Below are 20,282 nucleotides of genomic sequence, written 5' to 3' on the forward strand. Positions count from 1 at the left end.
TTTGCTGACTTTTAATGACAATGGGTGGGGGGGGGGGTTGGATGATGCTTACGTCGTCAACCACCCTTTATAAAAATATTAAATTTTCTTAATGGCATCCTGAACTGTGGTTTGTGGGCACCTGAATAAACAATATCTCTATAATAAGTCTCCTAGAGAGCCACTTTAGTGATCTCTAAATGTTTCGTGGATCCTTCAAGTGATCTAGAAATGTGTTTGGGGGTCGCTTGAGTACTCTCGAACTGTGCCACGCATCATTCAAGTGATCTGTACTTATGCCGCGGAACACTTAAGTAATCTGGGAATGTGCCGGGGGGGGGGGTGTAACTTAAGTGCTCTAAACTATGCCAACTGTCACTCAAGGAATTTCTAAATGTGCCACGGTTCGCTTAAGTGTTCTGGAACTGTGTCGCGGGTCACTTGAATGATCTGTGAATGTGCCACAGGCCTACTTGAGTGATCTGAAAATGTGCTACGGATCTCCTAAATGCTCTGGAATTGTGCCATGGGTCGCCTAAGCGATCAGTAAATGTGCCGCTTATTTCATTTCGTTTCGCTGATCTTCGCTTTTTTGTTGCGTTTTCTTTTACCTTTCTTTCTGTTTCCCTTTTTTTGTTATGAAAAATGGCAAGAATACGTGGAAATGCAGACACCACTCCAGGAAAACATAAACGCGTAGCGTGATAAAGCCGCACGTTTCTGACCACACGAAATGGGCCTATTCGGTTCACGTGGCGCAGGAAACCTACTCCTAAGGAAAAACGCCTCAAGTGACTAACGATACAATTCCATATCCCTTAAATGGACCGTGGCACATTTCCAGATCACTTAAGCGACACGTTTCCGAATCAATGAAGTGGCCCTCCGCACTCCCCCAAAAGGTTCCACCATCAAATGATCGATTTCACCCACCATCAAAATGATCGATTGTTCTTGAAGTAACCGTTGTAGTAGTTACATTTTTCGTCGCCAGAGTGCTAAAAGTTTCTGTTCCGAGTTTCGACGGAGAGTCAACGCAATCGTAAGATGTCGTTATAGTAAATAAATAAAAGAGGTGACGTCATCGATACGGCAAAGGTGTGTATATGTATGTCACTTGTATGTATATAATCAATTTTTTTTTTTTTTTGACATATTCAATATATTTGATTATTTTATCCAAGTTTTATTTTTGTAACCGAAATATCTTTGTTTAGTGGCACAGTCATCATCATGTTGAATCTGTGATGAGCACTGGCGTAGGCGCAGGAGTATTCATAATCATCACTGTGTGGATCTTGGCCATCGCTACTGCGGTATTCCTGTCCAGGACAAAGCGACGGCCCTCTTCGTAAGTTATTGTTATTGTCGAGGGAGAAAAAAAATAATAATAAATCCGTAACAATTACACACGCGCTGTGGCCCATTTTTTTCAAATATTATTTATTCGTTTCTCTTTATTACACTGTAAGTAGGGCTTAGGCCGCAACTAGATGCTTGGTCAGCCTGGGCCTAGTGTGTATTTTTGGCGCTCCCCCCACCCGTAATGTTGAAAACATATCAAGGTGTAAAATTTGCGCCCCCCTCCCCTCTGGAACGACGCCCGGGACACCATCCACTAGTTGCCGCCCTGGGTAGGGCCAGGCCCGTCATTTCAACTTTTTCCGTGGGGGAGGGGGCCCCCGCAAAGAACATATACTCAATATGTGTATATATGTATTTCATCTTGTTTGCCCATTTCTATTCTGTTTTTGAAAGGTGATGATGGGTCAAATGAGGAGCCTGGGTTGGGCATGAGGGAGACCCTGGGAATAGAGTCAAAGATAATTAGTTGATAGACATGCTAAAGCTGTGGCCTAAATGTGGCCCACGATCTCAAACCTTGATTTTGTAAAAATGAACTAATGGCAAGTTTCCATGTCATGGGACAGAGAGCAACAGGGCTATAACGTACAATTTTCAGTCCATGGGCAGAGATACGGTGGGGGGAGCATTGGCTCTTCAGCGTCAAAGGTGGAGGTGACTGATCTAATGTATATGCGTATATGAATTGCATCATCGTGCCCCCCAGCAATAATGGCAGTGTCGCCCCCAAACTTCCAAGTCTATCTCTGCCTATGTTTCAGTGATTCATTTCGTACTGTGCACCGCCCAGGCTCTAGCGACCATTGTCAGTTTTAGCCATTGCCCCGGTTGAGCAGTGACGGATGCTTTGTGATGCATATGTAATACATAAATATAAAACACATGATTAAAAAAAAGTAGATGCAGATTTAAAAAATTTAAATTAAAAAATTTCTACTGTATAAAATTTATATCTATGGATTTGTAGCTCTTACTCTTCTTGGCTTGGTGGCTCGGGTGAGGCCTCTACCATGGCCCAATTTTCAGTCATTAATACTTCATTCATGATATTGTTTTACGTGTCAATTCAGGTACGTAAAATGACAAAAATGTCGGAATCAAAGTTTTCTTTTGGTTACAACAATCTTGGAGATGGCTAGAAGTATAAAACATAAAAAAAAAAAAAAAAAATAGCGGAAGAAAAGAGTTTGTAAAATATAGAATTAATAGAAATGAGAGTTCATAAAATAGAGTGGATTTTAACATTATTTCTATTGCATGCTGTTCAGGACCAAGGACCAGTTCATGAAAAAGAGTGTATTTGTAAATTGGAGGTTCATAAAATCGAGAGCGTTGACTGTATTACTAACAACCTTTACGAGTGACTTCACCTTCAGACGATAACCAATAGTGGAAAAGGAAATGGCAACCTAGAAGCAGAAGCAAATAACAGCTGACAGAAAAAAAAAGCTAGTGGAAGAAAGTGTTCAACCAGGAAGAAAAGCACCAACAGGGTAGAAAGGAAATTAAAAAAAAAGTCACCAAAGAAAAAAAAGGATTATGCTATAGCTGTTCAGAAATTTGCACCCCCTCTGGAACAACACCAGAGACACCACTCCCTAGTTGCGGCCTTGGATAGGGCCCAACTTTGATATGAAAGGACCCTGGGAATGAGGTCAAAGGTTAATCAGTGAGAATTATGGCCAGATACTTTTTGAATAAATCTCATATCAAGGCAAACAGCCATGTTATTTTAACGCTATCATCTCTCGTCTACTCTTTTTCTCTCCAAAGTTTCACTACAGTTCTGTTTTTCTCTCCACAAAGTATCGTCCTCCGATCGAGCTCATTTGAAATGCAGCATTTCCTGAATGACTTCTATATCGGCTCTAGAGGTGTATTTCACATAGTAAGCTGTGAAGCATTTGTCCGTTTGATTGAACCAGTTATTGGGGAGAGGCCTTCACGATCTTCGGCAGTAAGCCAGTCCATGTACAGTTCCCTCCTTCCCTTGATCTTTAAATTGCTTGGTGGTACATATATCATATATTCAAGGGCTATAAATGTATGTAAAGTCCTTCCTCAAGGAATTGTCGCAAGAGTGATCTTGTTTTTTCGCATCATCTGTGAGGTGTCCCTTATGCATGTGTGAATGCATCTATCATTAAATCATTTACTCGTGCATGTAGGACAAACTATATAGGCATTTTTGAAGCAGGGAAAGTTGAACAAAAATCTTGTTCTGTAAGGGAGTAAATACGGTGTACAAGGTTTGTTCCAAAAGTATCCAACCGTAAATTTTTGTTTGTGAACTAATGAATCTAGAAATATGGGGTGCACGAATGCAGGTGATCTTAGTACACATGCTTAAAGTTCTTCTTGCCTGCAGAAGCTGCCAGTTGCCGGTAGACCACAATCAATGAGGAAGTATATGTGAGTGCTGTCGTATTTCTGTTTTTGACAAAATGGCAAAAAAAAACCTGAAAAAGCTGCATCAATCATGATGGAACTGCTAGTTGTGTCGCAGAACCTCTTGGTAATACTCCTTGGTGATGGTTGTGCCATGTGGTGTGTACTTGTGATAAACCTTCCCACTGGAGGTAACGAAGATACTCAGCATGACTTTGCCATTGCATCTCCTGAAGCCAAAATTGACAGTCAAAATATAGTGAACGGATCCAATGCTAATTCTCACCTTGTCTGTAAGTTCCAATGATGCCATTTCTGGATGTTGAGAGAGCCTACCAGAACATGATTCACCCTCCGTTGATGTTGTGCCATCTTTGAAGCAGTTGTGCCACTCCTTTATCTGTGTGGTGTCCACTACATCTTCAAAGGTCTGTTGAGTCTTGCGAATTATTTTCACTTAGGAATCACCAAGCTTCGTATAAAGTTCAATGCAATGGGGTTAAAGTGTTTCCTGTCATTTTGTCAAAATGAAATGTAAGCGAGTGCTGTTACACTTCCTCATTCATCAGCGACTAACAGTGTTTCTGTAGGCAGGAAGAAATTTAGGCATGTGTGCACCAGGATTGCCTACATGTGCCAAACCATGCCTCTAGTTTCATTGTATGAATCAGGGGCGGCTCAAGCTTACCCGCTGCTCGGTTGCAAAGAATCATGCAACGACACTGGCAGGAGGCTGACAGAGCTTTAGCCTAGGTGATCTTGGGATGGATGAACCTGATTTTATCTCAGTACAAAGCCATACACCATTTTTTATAGAACAAAATATCTATGACCGTACAAAATATCCCTCATTTTGGTCCAAGATTATTTTATCGCCTTCAATTACGATAAGAAAACTTGATCCAAAAACAGCTCTTATTGATGAGTCACCATTACCATGGCCCCACAACCTGTAACAAGAACCCTCAGCCGAGACCTTTGATGAAACCCCCCCTCCCCCAATAATGAATAGCATGGAAAAAACAGTGATGAAAATCATTGCGGACTGTAGTGTGGTGTCTGTGTGTCTGGTCGGCCTCCCTTGTACTTATGGGCAAGCTATGATCATAACTTACACTTATCCCATAACGAAGAAGTATAACGAGGCGATTTTCATTAAGAAATTTATTTCAAATTCATTCCTGATGCTCCAGAGCCGTAGAAGATGCCAAACTTATCCTTTTCCTTTATTTGACCATTCCAGAAAAATTGCTGGGTGGGAGCACAAAAATGCACACTTTGCCCCCCCCCCCCCCCTGTGAAAGAGCACATTCTTGTTTTTAGTACCATGATCCCGAGCCTATGGTATGTTTCCTGAATATTTTTGTCGTCAAAGTATGACTCAAAAGTGTTATGTCATGTGAGATTTTTGGCTATTAGAAACTTTGAAAAATTTCAGCTTAAAAACTAAAGCCTATGCTGCCGCCCAGGTGCACAGCACCCCTTGTACCCTCATTTAAACCACCCCTGCACTGAATTGGTGTGGGGGAAGGGAGGGGTTATGGCAAAAATCCTAAATTTCGGAATACCTGCGTGCCTACCAAACACAGAAAGGAATTTCAAAGTCCCAAAAAGTTGAAATAGGAGTTATTTAGGACAGTTTTTATTGGGGGAGAGAAAGGTCTTGTCTCCTAAAGGCCCCTTCACACTATGACTGGTTTCAGTCATCCTCCTCAGATAATTGAGGTAAAATATAATAAAAAGTATTCATTAGACATAAACTGCAAGATGCTATCGGCAACCACAACTGGCGTCAAGAAAAACCATACTTTTTCGAAATTTTCTAAGGAAGACACATGCTTAGTGGTTGGGGGGGGGGAAGGACCTCCCTTTCTGCCATTATTCTATGACCTTTGCATTGAAAGTCATAAATTGTTGCTTGCCTGAGGAGAATGACTGGACCCAATCATAGTGCAAAGGGCTCATAAGGCTATATATATATATATATATTTGACATATTCCATACTGGGCTATATATATATATTCCACACTGGGACTCCTAGGACCTCTGTGTCTCCTCCCATGCCTCTGACAAATGCTCTCACAAATAATTCCTAGCAACAGTTGTTATTTATATATAGTGATACTCCGATTCGCATCAGTGATCAGTCAAGATAAACCTTACCAATGGTAATGCCCTTTCTTCCCTGGGAAATGTGAGGTAAATTCGCAGATTTTCTTTATTCTATTGTATCTCCTTTTTTTTATGCAACTCTATCAGGAAAACATTTATATATTTCCTCTCTCAAGAACTATTGAAAGAAGCTTTAAGCCATGCATGTTCAACCCGTGACACGCAGGCCAAATGTGGGCCCTCACAGTCACCTGATGTGGCCTTTGATAAATAACCAAACCACTCAAGTGGTCCACAAAAGATTATCAAATCACTCAAGTGGCCGTGGCACATATCCATATCACTATATCCTTAAATGACTCCAAGCACATTTCCAAATCACTTGAGCATCTTACGGCACACCTTCTGTTCGTGCAAGTGGTGCATGGTACATTTGCAGATTATTTAAGTGGCTGGCCAGCATATTTCCAGATCACTTGGATGGCCTGTGACGAGTGCTGTCTCAATGCATAGGCCCACCCAGACATGGCCCGGGGCCTTGGAAAAATGAGAAGTTGGATTTTTGAGAATTTTCTAGGTAGGGCCTCAGAAAAATCACTTGGCCTGAGAGCCCATGATGTTCTTAAGACGGCACTGCCGTTGACACATTTACAGTTCACTTAAGTGGCCCCACAACATTTTTATTCATCATTCAAGTGGCCCACAGTACAATTTCAGATTATCTGTGTGACTTGAACATTTCCAGATAACTCAAATGGCCTGTGGCATGTTTCCAAACTGAAGAAGGGGCCTGCACTCCAAAAGGTTAAGCACCTTTGCTTCAAGCTTTGCTCAAAATGCATCTAATTGGAGAAAAATCATTTTTCAATGAGAAGATGCGAGTCATTATATTACTGTAAGTATAAGTCTGAATTCATGGCCCCCACATCCTGGAGTGGGACCCCTAAGCTGGGATCTTTTGCGGGTCCCCCGGTCAGACTTTTCACGGGCCCCTTCTGTAGTTTATTTATAGTGTGGAAAAACATAAAAATGATGAGAACTATCCTGGGCCCCAGGGCTAGAGCCCTGTCAGCCCCCTCCCTTTGTGGGGGGCCATGAGTCTGATATAACGAAACTATTGTTGTTACAAGTGATTCACAAGTTATTGTCAAAGAACTGATGCTAATGATGTAAAAAAAAACCCATTTGTTGATAGCAAGTTACAGCATGACAAAGCTTTCACTATAACATCAAGGAAATTCTCGAAAACACCAGTTGTTTTTGTATATTTTTTGTTATGCTAAGGATAGATTACTATCACTTATCACATATATTCCTCTTGAACATTATCCTGAGGTACCAGTGGCATCGGAGCTGGTGGTGGTGTGGGTGCTTAAGCATTGCGGCAGACATGCGTAATATGACTTGAGTAATTTGTGACATGGTCTCGGCACCCCCTAGAAAAGATTCATAAAAAAAAAAATTTTATGTAAAGGCGCAACCCACAGATATATTGCAAATGGACCAAAATAAGTAACCTGGGGACAGTGGCTTCGAGGGTGAGCACCCACATTAATTTATGACATGGATCTGAGCACTCTGAATTGATTCAGAAGTCAAAATTTCTTACATAAAGATCAAGACGAGCACCCACAAGTTCCAAACACTTCCGATGCCCCTGTGAGTTACAGCAGACCTCATTAATATCACATATTAGACCAGGGTGTGCGGGGTTAGCCAGATTACAAGATTGCTGGAACTTAGTTGAAAAGACCCAGTTGAATAATATAGACTTCTACGCACATACATGGAGTGACAAGTTTTCCTCCTCTGAATTGCTGGATGGACCGGATTAGCGCACAGCCATATTATTGAGAGTCTACTGTACTTCGTGCATGTTAGACCAGGGATTCTCCATTTAGATTTAAGGTCAGTCGTTACAGAACAACAGTACAAATACTTCAGTCATAACACTTCACTCACTTGTAAAATATATGTGGCGGCACCAAAAAAAAAAAAATCCAGACAACACAATATATACGCACTTAGACTGTTAGATACTCACACTTAGGCCGGAACAACTCATTTAGTAGTAAATTATTCGTTGTGATGGACCGGAGTTGTTCTTTGTTTGAAAAAAAGAAAGTCATTACGGACTCGCATTCTTGTTCATTATTAAATAAATTTTTGATGTTGCAGGGTACATGTGGCTTCTCTGAATCGGTTCAATGTTGCTCTACACTGTCTGTGTTTTACCAGCGATAGGTTTGTTGCAATAATTCACATTAAAAAAGTAGTGCCACTGATTTAATATTTTAATCTCAACTAAGTATAATGTCTTTATTGCGTTAATCTGAGAATGCTGGTGTTAGCCATTTCTTCTTCCTGGCTGTGAATATTGATGATATACTATATTTTCTTATTGCAGTCTTATTGGTATGTGGCTTCCGTATTGACACACAGTCATTGATAAATAATCAGCCCAGTGCAATATCGTCTGTGGAAGAGAGTACAGACATTCAATAGAAACGACAGATCAGTTCCACTATTTTATAGTTGCATTTTGATTTAATAGTAATAATTCACATAAATATGGCAGAAGGTGGAAAACGAGGACGACACAGAGGTTTGTTGAAGCAGTATTATGGCGTGGACAATGCAGAAGATTCCGAAGCATTCGATCCTTACAATTTGAACGCTCAAGAATTCAATCCTGATCTTTATCTGCACAAACTGCTGAAAGATTCTAACCTCAACCAACTCATGCAGAAAGAGCAAGATATTGTACATGAAATAATGTCATTAGATAGCGAGATGCAAACCCTGGTCTACGAGAACTACAACAAGTTTATAAGCGCAACTGATACCATAAGGAAAATGAAGAACGACTTCAAAAAGATGGAGGAAGAAATGGACCTTCTGTGTACGAACATGGCGGTGATAACAGATTTCAGTGGCAACATATCGGGCACTCTTCAGGGTCGACGTCAGGAAATTTCTAATCTGTCTGGAGTTCATATGCTTCTGAAGAAGCTGCAGTTTCTCTTCGAACTTCCCGCCAGGTTGAAATCATGTATTGAGAGTGAATCATATAATCTTGTGGCGCGAGATTACTTGAAAGCTCAGAAAGTTCTCCACCAGTATGAGCACATGCCTTCATTCCACGGAATCCAGGAAGACTGCAACAATATAGTCTGCGAGCTGAAAGAGAAGTTGCGTGCTCGTTTCAAATCTAAAGATGTCACACCCAAGCAACTTGCTGAATGCATAGATTTGTTGCTACAATTGCAAGAGCCGACTGAAACTTTATGTACGGAATTTTTAGAACATGCGCGGGGAAAGCTTAATGCTGACTTGGAAAACCTCAGCTATCAGCTTAAACTTTGCAATAAGCAGGCAGGTGATTCGCTGGCAGCTAGTCCACAAGGAAAGACTGATAAAGAAAATCCTAAGCAGCCAATGGATGTGCTAGAATTTGTAGATTTGAGTCATGGCAGCTTTCTCAGCAATATGTCCCTGATAATCGCTTCGTATGGGGATATGTTCCTTAGACGACCACCGAATGAAAATGAGACTGCCAAAGATATCGCCGTCCCTCTGAAAAAGCTAGAGGAATTTGTCAAGTTACTTATGCAGGAATATTTCAATTATATCGAAATGCGGGTTTCTTTGGAAAACAATACCGCTGATAATGCAATACTGGTGCGGGCACTGGACCGCTTCTACCGCCGTGTTCAGGTGATCAACAAACTTCTCCCCCGCATTAATTTCACTGAGAGAAGTACTCAAATAATATGCAATGCCGTCAAAGATCGCTCTGGGAACTACCTGGAGACGCTCAAGCAGTTACTGAACGATTGTTTGATCAACGTGCGACAGAATCTTGCTCTGCCATCTTCACTTTCCCAAGACAATCCTAATAAGCTGAGCGAGCTACTCTTACACTTAGAAACATCTGTTTCTGATGGCATCAAGTTAGTTTTAGGAGAGTTGGAGAGCTTCATCCAGCCTGAAATCACTTTTGCCATCAACCCTCGTTTTAGGGAATCCTTTTGCAGAGATTTTGTCAGGGAAGGCGTAGTAGTTGCATTTTTCAAGCACATAAGTTCAGTAGCGATGGAATTTTGTTCATTTGCAAATGAGAAGAGTGCTACGCCCCCTCCTCAGCTCATATTGCTTCTGTCTAGATTTTGTTTGAACATGGAACAATCGACTATATCTTACCTGATATCCTTGACAGATGAGCACTTTGTGGTCGAAGACAGAGAAAACCTTACGTCTGTCTCGGATATTTGTTTGGAAATAAAAGAAACTGCTCAGAAACTTATAGACTATTTTGTCAATATACAGGGTCTGAGTATTTCTCAGATGCTTCGCAAAAGTGTCGAAACCCGCGATTGGTTGAATGCTATCGAACCTAGAAATGTGCGAGCAGTTATGAAGAGAGTAGTAGAGGACATTACCACTATTGATACCCAAGTCGGTGAGTTATATGAAGAAGGTATTCGGAAAGAAAGAAGTAGCGACTCCAGCAGGAGAACGTACCCTGCATCTGGAAAGTTACACCGTTCGAAATATAGTACTTATGCTCCAAGCACAATAGATAACAGTTTGATGAGCAACATTCAGAAACTTTTCTCAGAACGCATCGAGATATTCAGTGCCGTCGAGTTTTCGAAAGTTTCTGTCATGACGGGGATAATAAAAATCAGTCTCAAGACATTTCTAGAATGCGTTCGCCTAAGAACATTCAGTCGATATGGATTCCAGCAAACACAGGTTGATACTCACTATCTGCAGTTGTACTTGTGGCGTTTCGTTGCAGATGAAAATCTAGTCCATGCCTTGCTCGACGAAATTATGAGTAGTTCCCTCAATCGCTGCTTAGACCCTGTGTTGATGGAACCGAGTATTGTCGAAGTTATTTGTGAAAGAGGCTGAAAATACAGAAAAAAAAAATGTGTGATTATCGATTAATTAGTTTGATTTATCATTCCTGTGTAGTTGAGTAAATTGATGTTGAATGAATAATGGCGATGTATTTCTCGCTTTAGACAGAAAATAAATGATTTATTAACTACGTTTAATTTTCGGTATCACATTAATTTGTAATCAGCATGACACTAGAATCATGTTCATTGGCATATTTAGAATGATGCTGCAGCTGGTATTATCTAACTGAGAGTATCCGGACACATCAATATTTCAAGTTACTCACCCATACAGCAAATATCTAATTGGTTTGTTCATTTTTTTTTTTTTTACCACAATCACAGCTGTCAATATTTCTCTGGAAGGCCTCACACTTGTTTTCTAAATGTTTTGATCTGAATAGCGTACTGTTCGTACAAAAGAGCCAAGACTCTAGTCCTGGCATATCGATTTCAATGTTGCGATTTGGTTCGCAGCCGGTGCTCTGTCTCATTTCAAAGTTGTTCAATAAAGTTTAGGTCAAGATTTCAAGCAGGGTAATTAAATTCCTGAACACATCTGCTTGAAAAAGCCATCTACATCATAACATGAGCAGTGCTTGTCCCCAATCATGTTGAAAAATAAAGAAAAACTGGAGAGGACAGAGTAGGAGTTTGCTATAATGCCATAATATGATGCTGTGGTCAGAGAGCCATTCAAAGGATCCTGAAGGAACTGAACCCACACCAGCAGGGCCCTGATTAACCCATATGAAGGCCTTAAACACAAGTGATTTTGGTGCCCCCATACCCCCTCCCAGACAAGTGTGGGGCTGGCAGTGCTGTGGCCCTGGGACCCAGAATAATTACTATTATTTTTTGTTTTTTCATGCTATAAATTCAGTATAGAAGGCAGGACCATAGCTAGCCATTCCTGTGCCCTGTGCAAGAATTCAAATTTAGGCCCCCTTTTGGTCCATTTTCGGACCCATTTAGGCCCCCCCCCCTTTCAAGTGGGCCCTACTCGGTTGCACCTGGCTAGTTGCGGCCCTGATCCAAGGGCCCATGAAAAGTCTGGCTTGGGGGTCCGCCAAAGATTCCAGCCTAGGGATCCTGCTCCATTGTGTGGGGAGGGGGGGGGGGGCATGATTAGATTTGTTTATAAATTTCGATAATAAGTATGAATTGGTAAGCAGATATTTTTAAGTGGGGTGGGGGAAGGGTTCAAAAAAATAATTTTACTCGCCTATGATGCCACGGCTCGGGAGTGTCAAGTGCTAGTGAGGTCTCATGACAATTTGATCTGGTTAAAATTTTGGAGAGAGTAAGTATGCAAATTTACAGCTAGGTAGGAGGGGCCTCAGAGTAAATATGCAAATTGGTAGTAAGTATGCAAATTTATAGCTACATAAAAGCTACCTCAGAAAATTGTTCTACTCAGGAGGGGGGGGGGAGGGGCTATGATGCTGTTGAGATGGCTCTGGGTTTACTTCATGGAAATAGAGTAAAATCTCATCCAAAAACTGAGCATGTACAAGTTCTTGTTTGCAATAAACTTAGTTTCTCTGCTTCTATGTCACCCTCAGAACCGCAACTAGAAACAAAAATTTACTCTGTTCCTTGGGGATCTGTATTCATTTTGGAACCCCCTTACATAATTTTTAAGGGAAAAGGAATAAACTCAGCATCCTCTCTGGTCCAGGGCACCAGACTCCTGCCTTGCCCTACCTTAGTTGCAGCCTTGGTGAAACTTTCAATAAAGATGGTCTACTGTACAATCAAGTGCTCTTAAAATTTTATGATTTTCTACAGATGCTGGGGAAAAGTTTACTGTACTGTGTTTGGTCACTTTTTGTGGTGCCCTTTTTCTTCTGATGCCTTGAGCACGTGCTTATTTTGTTTAATGGTTAATCCAGCCCTGCACACCAGGAGAAACTGTCACTGATTACATTTTTTACATTACAACACCTCACTTTCTGAGGTGTCTGGGTGGATACTCATGATCAGATTCATAAACCGAATGTTTTTATGAATAGGTATATCAGGTAATAATTATATAGGTCATTTCTTTGAACACCTTCTCCTTTAATAAACTTTTGATTTTATGAATTAATCATTCAATTCTATTGAAACTAGTAAAACTGAGCACTGTAAGCCTATATAGTGATTTCTGACATGTCAGCAATGATGTAAGTTTAGGAGACATTTTTTTGTTTCCCTTCTAAGAAAACAAAATCATATTTAGGATGAGGCAATGAAATACCTTGACTTTAGGATGTAAGTTTAGGTATTACTGTATGTTATTGGATCTGGCAACTGAAGGATTGAGGATGCATGTGTCGCCATCGTTCCCTTGTCAAGAAAATCCTATATGTAATTTACTCATATCCCATGTTCTAGGCATGAAAAATCAGATATTAAAAGCTGGGAATGGAAGAAATTTCAATATGTTGGGATCATGAATTGTTATTACAAGTCTTGGCTGAAAAATGTGTTTTCATACTAAATTGTTGCCATTGCATCTACTGTCAAACTTTGATGTCTTCAAAGTGCTTCCTCAAAATATTTCCAGTTGTAGAAGTTTGATTATATATAAGGCGATTACCGAATTCCCCTTCCGCATTCTACTGGTGAACTGTTTATTCTAGAGGCATACTCCCAATTAGAAAAAGTATCCAAATAATGTGTAGATTTCACAGATATGCCATTCATGTTGCAAGAGGGTTGTATAATTATTAAAATTTTAAAAATAACTTTTTATACGGACATCCTGTGCTGAAAAAACTCAATTAGGTAGTCACAACTAGGGAAGCAGGCAGGTCTGGCAACTTGTGTGCTGTACAAGAGGGGGGGGGGGGCATGGATGTCACCCTTTAACCCCTGCTTCAACATTACAAGGGGGACACCAAAATGCATGCTTGCCCCAGCTGACCAAACATGTAGTTGCATCCCTGCCTGCCTCTCCTGAAACCACCATAAGTATTCCATGTTTCTGAGTGCAATATTCATTAAAATATGTGAATTAAAAAAATCAGGGGAAAGTTGGAAAAGAATAGTGTAAATGAGAGCAAGAAACATTGTCCCTTAGTTTATGCTGTTGTGCAACATAAACTTAATGGACTGCATAATATTGCACTTAAAAACATGGAATGTTTTTATTGGCCTCTGGAAAGACAGGGCAACAACTTTTTAATTGCAGTTTTTTGGACACTTTTGAAGCTCTGCAACTCCTTGCAATATGAATGACGTATCTGAGGTCTACCCATTATATGTGAATATTTTTTAATTGGAAGTATATACCTCTAGGATCAACAGTTTGCTAGTAAAATGTGACAAGGGGGAATTATTGAATCACCCTGTATACCTTAGAAAAAACAATTCATGTAAGAAATGATTGAGTCGTATAACAGTCCCATGTACCAGGTTGCCTAAATTTGGGTCTCGGAACAACATAAAATTTTCAGAATTTATGTCAGCTTGTTTATCAACAAGGGTGACAAGAAAAATTGAGTTACAAAAAAGCTTATTTATGAGTGTTTTTTTTATTAAAAAGAAAATAAGTTTGGCTTTCAAGAGATTTTTGGCTGGGACCTTAATTTTTTCTTTGATTTGTCAATCTCTGTGAGCACACAGTTACATAGGTCATGAGCATACAAAACGCTTTACAAATCAATTGAGTTATGCAGAAACACCAAAGACATCTGGTGTTGAAGACATGTTTAGCTATATAATGTCCATTTCATTCAATTCCTTTGATGAAATATTTCAGCCTCCCACTTTTTTTTTCTGCTTGATAATTTGTAGTTTTTTTCTTTCTTTTTCTGTAGGCTTTTATTTGTGTTCTTATGTATGTTGTATTTTTGTTTGCAGTCTTCTTGGGTATTTGGCCATCCTTCTTGCATTGCTGTTGACAGTGGTTCTGCTGTGCATCCCCCGTGAGGAGAAAATACCAGCGCAACAAACCGTAGTTCTTGAACAGGACATATTATTCATCTGGAGAACCACCATACTCTGCCTCCTTATCGTTAGTTGTTTGCTGGGATTAGGATTTATGATATCTGATGAGTTTGCATCTGTCAGAAGTGCTACTGTTATAGGACCGAAGTCCCATGGTGTGTTTGTTCTGAAGTCTCAATATTGATGTTAAAAATACCACTGATTGCTTTAGATAAAGGAAATGATTATTTTCTTATATTGACGAAAGTGGAAAAAAATCTTCACCATATATAATAATATTAAGACGGTTCCATTTTTATTTTCTCTTCTCTGAAGCTCAAGCGTTAAGAAATGGCTGATAAAGTCAAAGTTGGAAATAGAGTTGAAGTGGTGGGAAAGGATGTCAGAGGCAGAGTCGCCTTCATTGGTTTAACCCAATTTTCAAGTGGAAAATGGTATGGTGTGGTCTTGGACGAACCGAAGGGAAAAAACGATGGCACCGTTCAAGGAAAGTCGTACTTCTCCTGTCCAGATAAACATGGAATATTTGTGCGAAGTGCTCAACTTCAGGTAATTGACAGTGATGGTGGGAAGACTGCTTCACCCTCTCCTTCAGCTAGTCCAGCCGAAGTTACACCATCGGCTACACCCAGAGAGGTAGAGCACATCCCAAAACGTAAATCAAGTGGCTTGGCCACACCGAAATTCCATTCCGATAAGCAAGCCAAAGATGCTGCAAATTTGGCTGAAACTCCTGGTTCACAGCCAGTGTCAAAAAGGGAATCAATGATAGAAAATGATCCAGTTGTCGGTTCTAAAATTGCCACAACTTTGTCATCTGCAACCAGCATATTGGAAGAGAAGATGAACTTGCTACACAAGGATCAGGAGATCGAGCAATATAAGGCCGATATGAAGGATTTGTCAGAAAAGTTGGAAACAATTAAGATGAAAAGAGCCGAAGATCAATCAAAACTTAAGGAGTTCGAAAAAACTAAGTTACAGGTACAGCAGCTTCAAGAGTATAAGGCTAAGATAACAGAAGTTCAAAATGATCTACAGAGACAGTTGACCCAGGCCAAAAAAGAAGCCAAGGAAGCAGTAGAAGCTCGAGAACAGCACGCGGATGAGATGTCTGATTTAGCTGAAGCAATGGAGCTTGCTACTTTAGATAAAGAGATGGCAGAAGAAAAGTGTGAAACTCTTCAAGCGGAACTTGAACATACCAAAGAAAAACTTGAGGAAATGCAAATAGATCTTGAAATTTTGAAAGCTGAAATGTCTGAAAAGGGTGCTGATGGAGCTGCGACATCTTATCAGGTCAAACAGCTGGAACAGCAGAATGAGAGGCTGAAAGAAGCCCTCGTTAAAATGAGAGATCTTTCGGCCCATGAAAAACAGGAACAGCAACGAAACCTGAAGGAGATAGAGCGTCAAAAGTCTGAAATTGCAGAGCTCAGCAGAACCAAGGAAAAACTGAGCTCCCAAGTTGAAGAGTATGAAAATCAAATAGCTGAATTGAAAGAGCAAGTGGATGCTGCTTTAGGCTGCGAAGAAATGGTGGAGCAACTTAGCGAAAGAAATCTCACCCTAGAAGACAAAGTTAAAGAGCTTCAGGTAATCATTGACGAACAAGAGCGTCTCCTGGACGTAAATGAACAGCTTCAAGAATCAGCGAAAGAAACAGAGTTGGAACTCCGCGAAGAAGTTGATATGGCCAATGTGAAGGTGATGGAGGCTGGTCGAAAACTTGAAGCCATGCAAGAAGCAATTGCAGATTATGAACAGACTATACAGAAATTCCGCGAACAGACTGAACAGTTAAGAGATGCAAACCATGAACTGCAAATGCAGCTTCAGAAAGAATCTGACAGGGTCGCTATGGCTACTCCTGTGGAATTCTTTGATTTTAAAGTGAAGTACGCTGAAACAAAGGCTTTTGCAAGGGCTGTGGAGATGGATCTCAGACGCTTGGAGGTTCAGGAATCCAATCAGCATGTTGCTTACTTATGCTCGTTCATGCCAGACAATTTCTTGGCTCGTGGCTCTGATCACGATTCTGTGCTGGTGCTTTTACTTATACCGAGAATGATTACCAAAGCAGAGATATTGGTTTCGCAAATAAAAGAGAAGTTTCCGACTCCGGAAGATGTTACATCAGACATTGTTTTGAAAACTCATAGAATTGATCAGAGTACATTTGCAAATCGTTTATTATATAAACTGTTCTACTTGCAAAGTTTGATGCATCAGTACAGCAGCGCGCTGAGTAACTGTAGCATTGAGCTGTTTATGAAAATCGGAACACTCTACATGGAAATGGCAGTCCAAGAGAAAGCCATTGACTATTACGTCGATCTCCTCCGCAAAGACCAGCTTGATGAAAATATCAACTTGGAAACTTTGGAGAGGGCTCTGAATTATTTTCAAAGCTTATACAGCGTTCATTTGTCTGCCGAAAAAGTGAATTGTTCCACATTGATGGCAGACCATATGAAATTGCTTATGGCTGCAGCTGATTCAATATACCTGGATATAATGTCCGTAAAATGTTTAGTGGAAAAACAAAGTAATGAATTTGTTGTTTTGCTGAAAGATGTTTGCTCATATGCGGACGATATTAGACAGTTTGTGAAAAAGATTCGCAGGCGTTTACCAGCAGACAAAAGTTCCACCACTGTATTATTTGGAGCAGACATCCAGGAGCAACTGGCAGAATGTCGGGAGCAGTTGGGTCAGGTGATGGCAGCTGCATTCCTCTTACGTAAGTCTGCTGTCCAGCAGGTGGTGATGTCTGGTGAAGCATCGTTTGTCAGCATGGAGAAAATCAAAGAACTAGCGCATGAGTCGACTGACAAAGCTTATGGAAAGGATGATTCTGGACCGGAATGCATGAGGCAGTCCATGAATGATGTCATGGTCGTAATGAATAAGCTAGCAAATGCAATGCAGGAAGGCGAGTTTGACGTGGATTCTAAATCCGAAGCTCAGTCTGTCCCTCCCATTCTTCTTAGAGCTCAGGCTGTGAAAAATGAAGCCAAAGATCTTGAGAGTCTAAAGTTTAAGGTCGAAGCTCGCGAGGGAGACATTTTGGAGCTGAAGAAAGCTCTGAAACTTAAAAGCGATGAATTGAGCGAGATGCATGTCAGAAAGGAAATGGCTGAGAAGAAGCTTGAGATCTCGTCGAAAGATAGTGATGAAAGAATCGAACGTATACAACGCCAGTTAGATGAAGCCAAAATGATGCTCAAGAAAAAAGAAAAGGAGTTCGAGGAAACGCTAGACCACTTACAAGCTGACATAGATGCTTTGGAAACTGAAAGAGGCGAACTAAAAGACAAACTGAAAATGATGTCAAAGAAAGCATTGTTTGAAGGTCTCAGCAAAACTTCGGCATTAGCTGGTTTGGTGGCATCTCCAACAAGTCCAACGGTTCCCAGTGTCATGTCTGCTGGGCCTCACTTCACACGGGAGGCATCTCTGTTATCACAACAGATAGAGGACTTGCAATTAGCACTTAAGAATGCCAAGAATGAGAACCTCCGGCTACAGACAAACCACATGTTGGAACAGCTGTCGGCTTTGCCTCCTCTAAAGTTACCTTCGAAACCCACTGGGTTCCAGAGCTCTACTGGATTCGTGAATATAGTAGACATCCAGGGTGACAGCAATAGCAAATGCAAAACACTTGCAGATCTCGCCAAGAAGTCAGCAAAACTTCTGGAAGAGTCGAGCAACATGACCTGCCCTATCGTGGTGGATATCAGTAACAAGAAGGCAGCTACAAGTCCTGTCACTGACAGAGCGCAACCTAAATCTCAACTTTTTGATTCCATAAGCAGAACGAAAAGCCTTCAGAAAGAAGCGGAGAAGCTGAAACTCGAAGTCTGTAACCTCAAAGCAGCTCTTAGAAAGGGTGCTCAGATCAGTTCGGATTTCGCATCGTTTCCTACCCCGAATTTCACACGAACTCTCGAAGAAAAGGATCAACTTCTAGCGAAGATATCTCTCAAATCTGGTTGTGGCGACGGAGGTGTTATCCCGCTTCATCTAAGTATAAAACAAATGCGAGAGATTCATGCTAAAGTAGTCTACTAACTTGTTATCGTGTGCCTTACCAGCCCAGTGCATTAAGCGGATGAGGTGGTCACTTATTCCTAAATCTACTGTTAAAACTTATATTTCAAGGGTGGATATCAATCAAACATTGATAATTAAACCAATGAATCAGTACTGTATTGATAATTGTCTAATCAGTATATTCTGAATTGTATTTCACTCAGCTTTTTCTCTCCCTGCCCCATTTTTTTTAAATGTAATATTCTGATATAATAACTGAAGCTCTCGGCAAAGCTTAAAATATTATACGAAAGTCAGTGATGATGTGATTATACAAGGTACATAGCCAACAACTCGCACCACAATTTACTGGCGAACCATTGATTCAAGAAGCATACTTCCAATTAGAAACATTATCCAAATAGCATGTACTCATATATGTCATTCGTATTGCAAGGGGTTTTATAGTTATTTAAATAAAAAATAATATTTATATCGACAGTATCCTCTCTCTAAAAAACCAATTAGAACATTATCCGCCTGTTTCTCTTGAGACTACCAAAAAAGTACCATGTTTCTAAGTGCAATATTAACAGATATTTTTTGAATTCAAAAACTGAGAAAAGTTGGGGGGGAAACAGCATAAAAGAGACGAAAATTTTTTTTTCGTTCATCAGAGCCGTCTTCCAGATGTCCTACCTGACGAATATACATTCTTACTCTCGAAAATTTACAGATCCCATTTGTGTGAGGCTGTGCCCAGATGGGTCGCAAGCATTAAAACATCCCTGTTGTAATTTAATACTTCCCCCCCCCCTCCTTCTGTTTCTTGAATGCATATATTCAAGCAAATATTTCACTTACAAATGTGAAAATTTCTTTGTGGGCCTCGGAAGAGACAGAGGGCAACAACCTTCTAATTTGGTTTTTGTACACAGGGTGTCCGTATAAAAAGTTGTATAGTTTTTTATTAAAATAAAAAAATTATACAACTCCTTTCAATATGAATGACCTATCTGAGGTCCACATGTTATTCGGATACTTTTTCTAACTGGACGTATGGCTGTAGGATCAATGGTTTGCCAGTAAATTGTGGTGGTTAGAGCTATGCGCGTTGTATATTATACATATATATATAAGGAGCTGTTCACATACCAAAGCTTATCTGTAATTAAAGTCTCATTAATTTATTGAATCATGGTTATTGAGTAATTTGATGCATCTGTATTCAATTATTTTACTTTTTCCTTGACTTAGACTTATTATATGAATAATGATAGCATATAATCTCTGCAGGTGAAACATGGAAATATGTTGAGATTAAGAAATTAGATACATATTGACATTGCGCCTGTATCCTTATTTCCATTGTCAAAATTGCCTGATCCAATAACTTACTGATAACCATGATCTTAACCACCATTTGTAACACTAGTGTTGCAAATGTGGCTGATCATGGATATTTAATATGCAAGTTTCTGAACTCATCTGGAAAAAGAAAAATTAATGTTTTAACCAGGGCTTGACAAATCGGAGAAAGATTTAGGCATCAA

At 40.2% G+C, this 20,282-nt stretch overlaps 2 protein-coding genes across 2 annotated transcripts; both read left to right on the forward strand.

The window, feature by feature from the left end:
* Positions 1-1,197: 1,197 nt before the first annotated feature.
* Positions 1,198-10,904, forward strand: Vps51 (vacuolar protein sorting 51). Its single transcript, XM_089243164.1, has 2 exons — positions 1,198-1,330; positions 8,253-10,904. The coding sequence occupies exon 2, from the start codon at positions 8,417-8,419 to the stop codon at positions 10,763-10,765; it is 2,349 nt and encodes a 782-aa protein (XP_089099290.1). The 5' UTR covers positions 1,198-1,330; positions 8,253-8,416; the 3' UTR covers positions 10,766-10,904.
* On the forward strand, positions 1,198-19,924 carry LOC149075674 (dynactin subunit 1-like). Its single transcript, XM_089243163.1, has 2 exons — positions 1,198-1,330; positions 14,605-19,924. The coding sequence occupies exon 2, from the start codon at positions 15,022-15,024 to the stop codon at positions 18,766-18,768; it is 3,747 nt and encodes a 1,248-aa protein (XP_089099289.1). The 5' UTR covers positions 1,198-1,330; positions 14,605-15,021; the 3' UTR covers positions 18,769-19,924.
* The last annotated feature ends 358 nt before the right edge of the window (positions 19,925-20,282 follow it).

This window comes from Pholcus phalangioides, unplaced genomic scaffold, assembly GCF_987345545.1.
Source record: "Pholcus phalangioides strain wild (caught in Gottingen) unplaced genomic scaffold, Ppha-v1.0 ptg000015l_1, whole genome shotgun sequence".
NCBI lineage: Eukaryota > Metazoa > Arthropoda > Arachnida > Araneae > Pholcidae > Pholcus > Pholcus phalangioides.

What these genes read in the sequence shown, in the direction of transcription:
- Vps51 (XM_089243164.1), top strand. Translation starts at nt 8,417, where the DNA reads ATGGCAGAAGGTGGAAAACGAGGACGACACAGAGGTTTGTTGAAGCAG.
- LOC149075674 (XM_089243163.1), top strand. Translation starts at nt 15,022, where the DNA reads ATGGCTGATAAAGTCAAAGTTGGAAATAGAGTTGAAGTGGTGGGAAAG.